This window comes from Charadrius vociferus, unplaced genomic scaffold (assembly GCF_000708025.1).
Source record: "Charadrius vociferus isolate BGI_N301 unplaced genomic scaffold, ASM70802v2 scaffold400, whole genome shotgun sequence".
In the NCBI taxonomy this organism is placed as follows: domain Eukaryota; kingdom Metazoa; phylum Chordata; class Aves; order Charadriiformes; family Charadriidae; genus Charadrius; species Charadrius vociferus.
Genome location: NW_009646556.1, coordinates 1,210,318 through 1,211,024, shown reverse-complemented (window position 1 = coordinate 1,211,024; position 707 = coordinate 1,210,318). Strand labels below are relative to the sequence as shown.

The 707-nt window shown below is 44.0% G+C and overlaps 1 protein-coding gene across 1 annotated transcript in view; it reads right to left on the bottom strand.

The window, feature by feature from the left end:
• Positions 1-497, bottom strand: part of DUS2 (dihydrouridine synthase 2) — a 27,426-nt gene extending 26,929 nt beyond the window's left edge. Inside the window, 1 exon segment of the mRNA XM_009886398.1 lies at positions 366-497. Coding sequence (XP_009884700.1) covers positions 366-488 — 123 coding nt within the window. The 5' untranslated portion in view covers positions 489-497.
• Between the last annotated feature and the right edge of the window lie 210 nt (positions 498-707).

Below are 707 nucleotides of genomic sequence, written 5' to 3'. Positions count from 1 at the left end.
AAATTAAGGGACCCCCCAAAAAAAAAAAAAAAAAAAACAAAACCAAAAAAAAAACCACCCACAACCCCACAAACAAAAAAAAAAACCCCAAAAGACCAACCAAAACTCAATTGAATGTGGAAAAAAATGGTTATGGTGAGCATTTTGTATAAATGAATTGAAATTATTGCCCATACTTAAAATATAGGTTTGCCATAACTTGAGGACTGCTTAAAGGGAAATGTCTTAAGCCACAGATAATCTCCTTTCCTCATTTTTCTAATGAAAAATATATGTAAAAGGAAAAAGTCCTACAGCAAACAAAGCCTATTTGTACTTTTCTTAAGAATAATGTTATCAGATAGGGCTGCCTCAGCTGCTCATACCTCACAGTACACGATATCAGCACCATAGTCCAGAGCCAGAAGACGCATCGGCAATGTTCCCACTCGCACCATTGGAGCCAGGATCTTCTTCCCTTTAAAACACAGGGGGGTGTTCACCGTCATTCCTGTCGCGGTACTACCTGAGAGAGAAAATTAAAGTGGGGGGGGGGATAATGCCATGGAGCAGAATTCCCTCCTCATAAACGCCCAGAACTTTCCTTTGGCGGGAAAGGGGGGTGGGGGGAGTGTGTGACCCTGTCAAACCTGACAGGATTCCTTCAGCAGCTCGCAGGCCGGCTGCTTACCCGGCCCTGGCAACAGACCCGCGGAGGCCTGACAGAG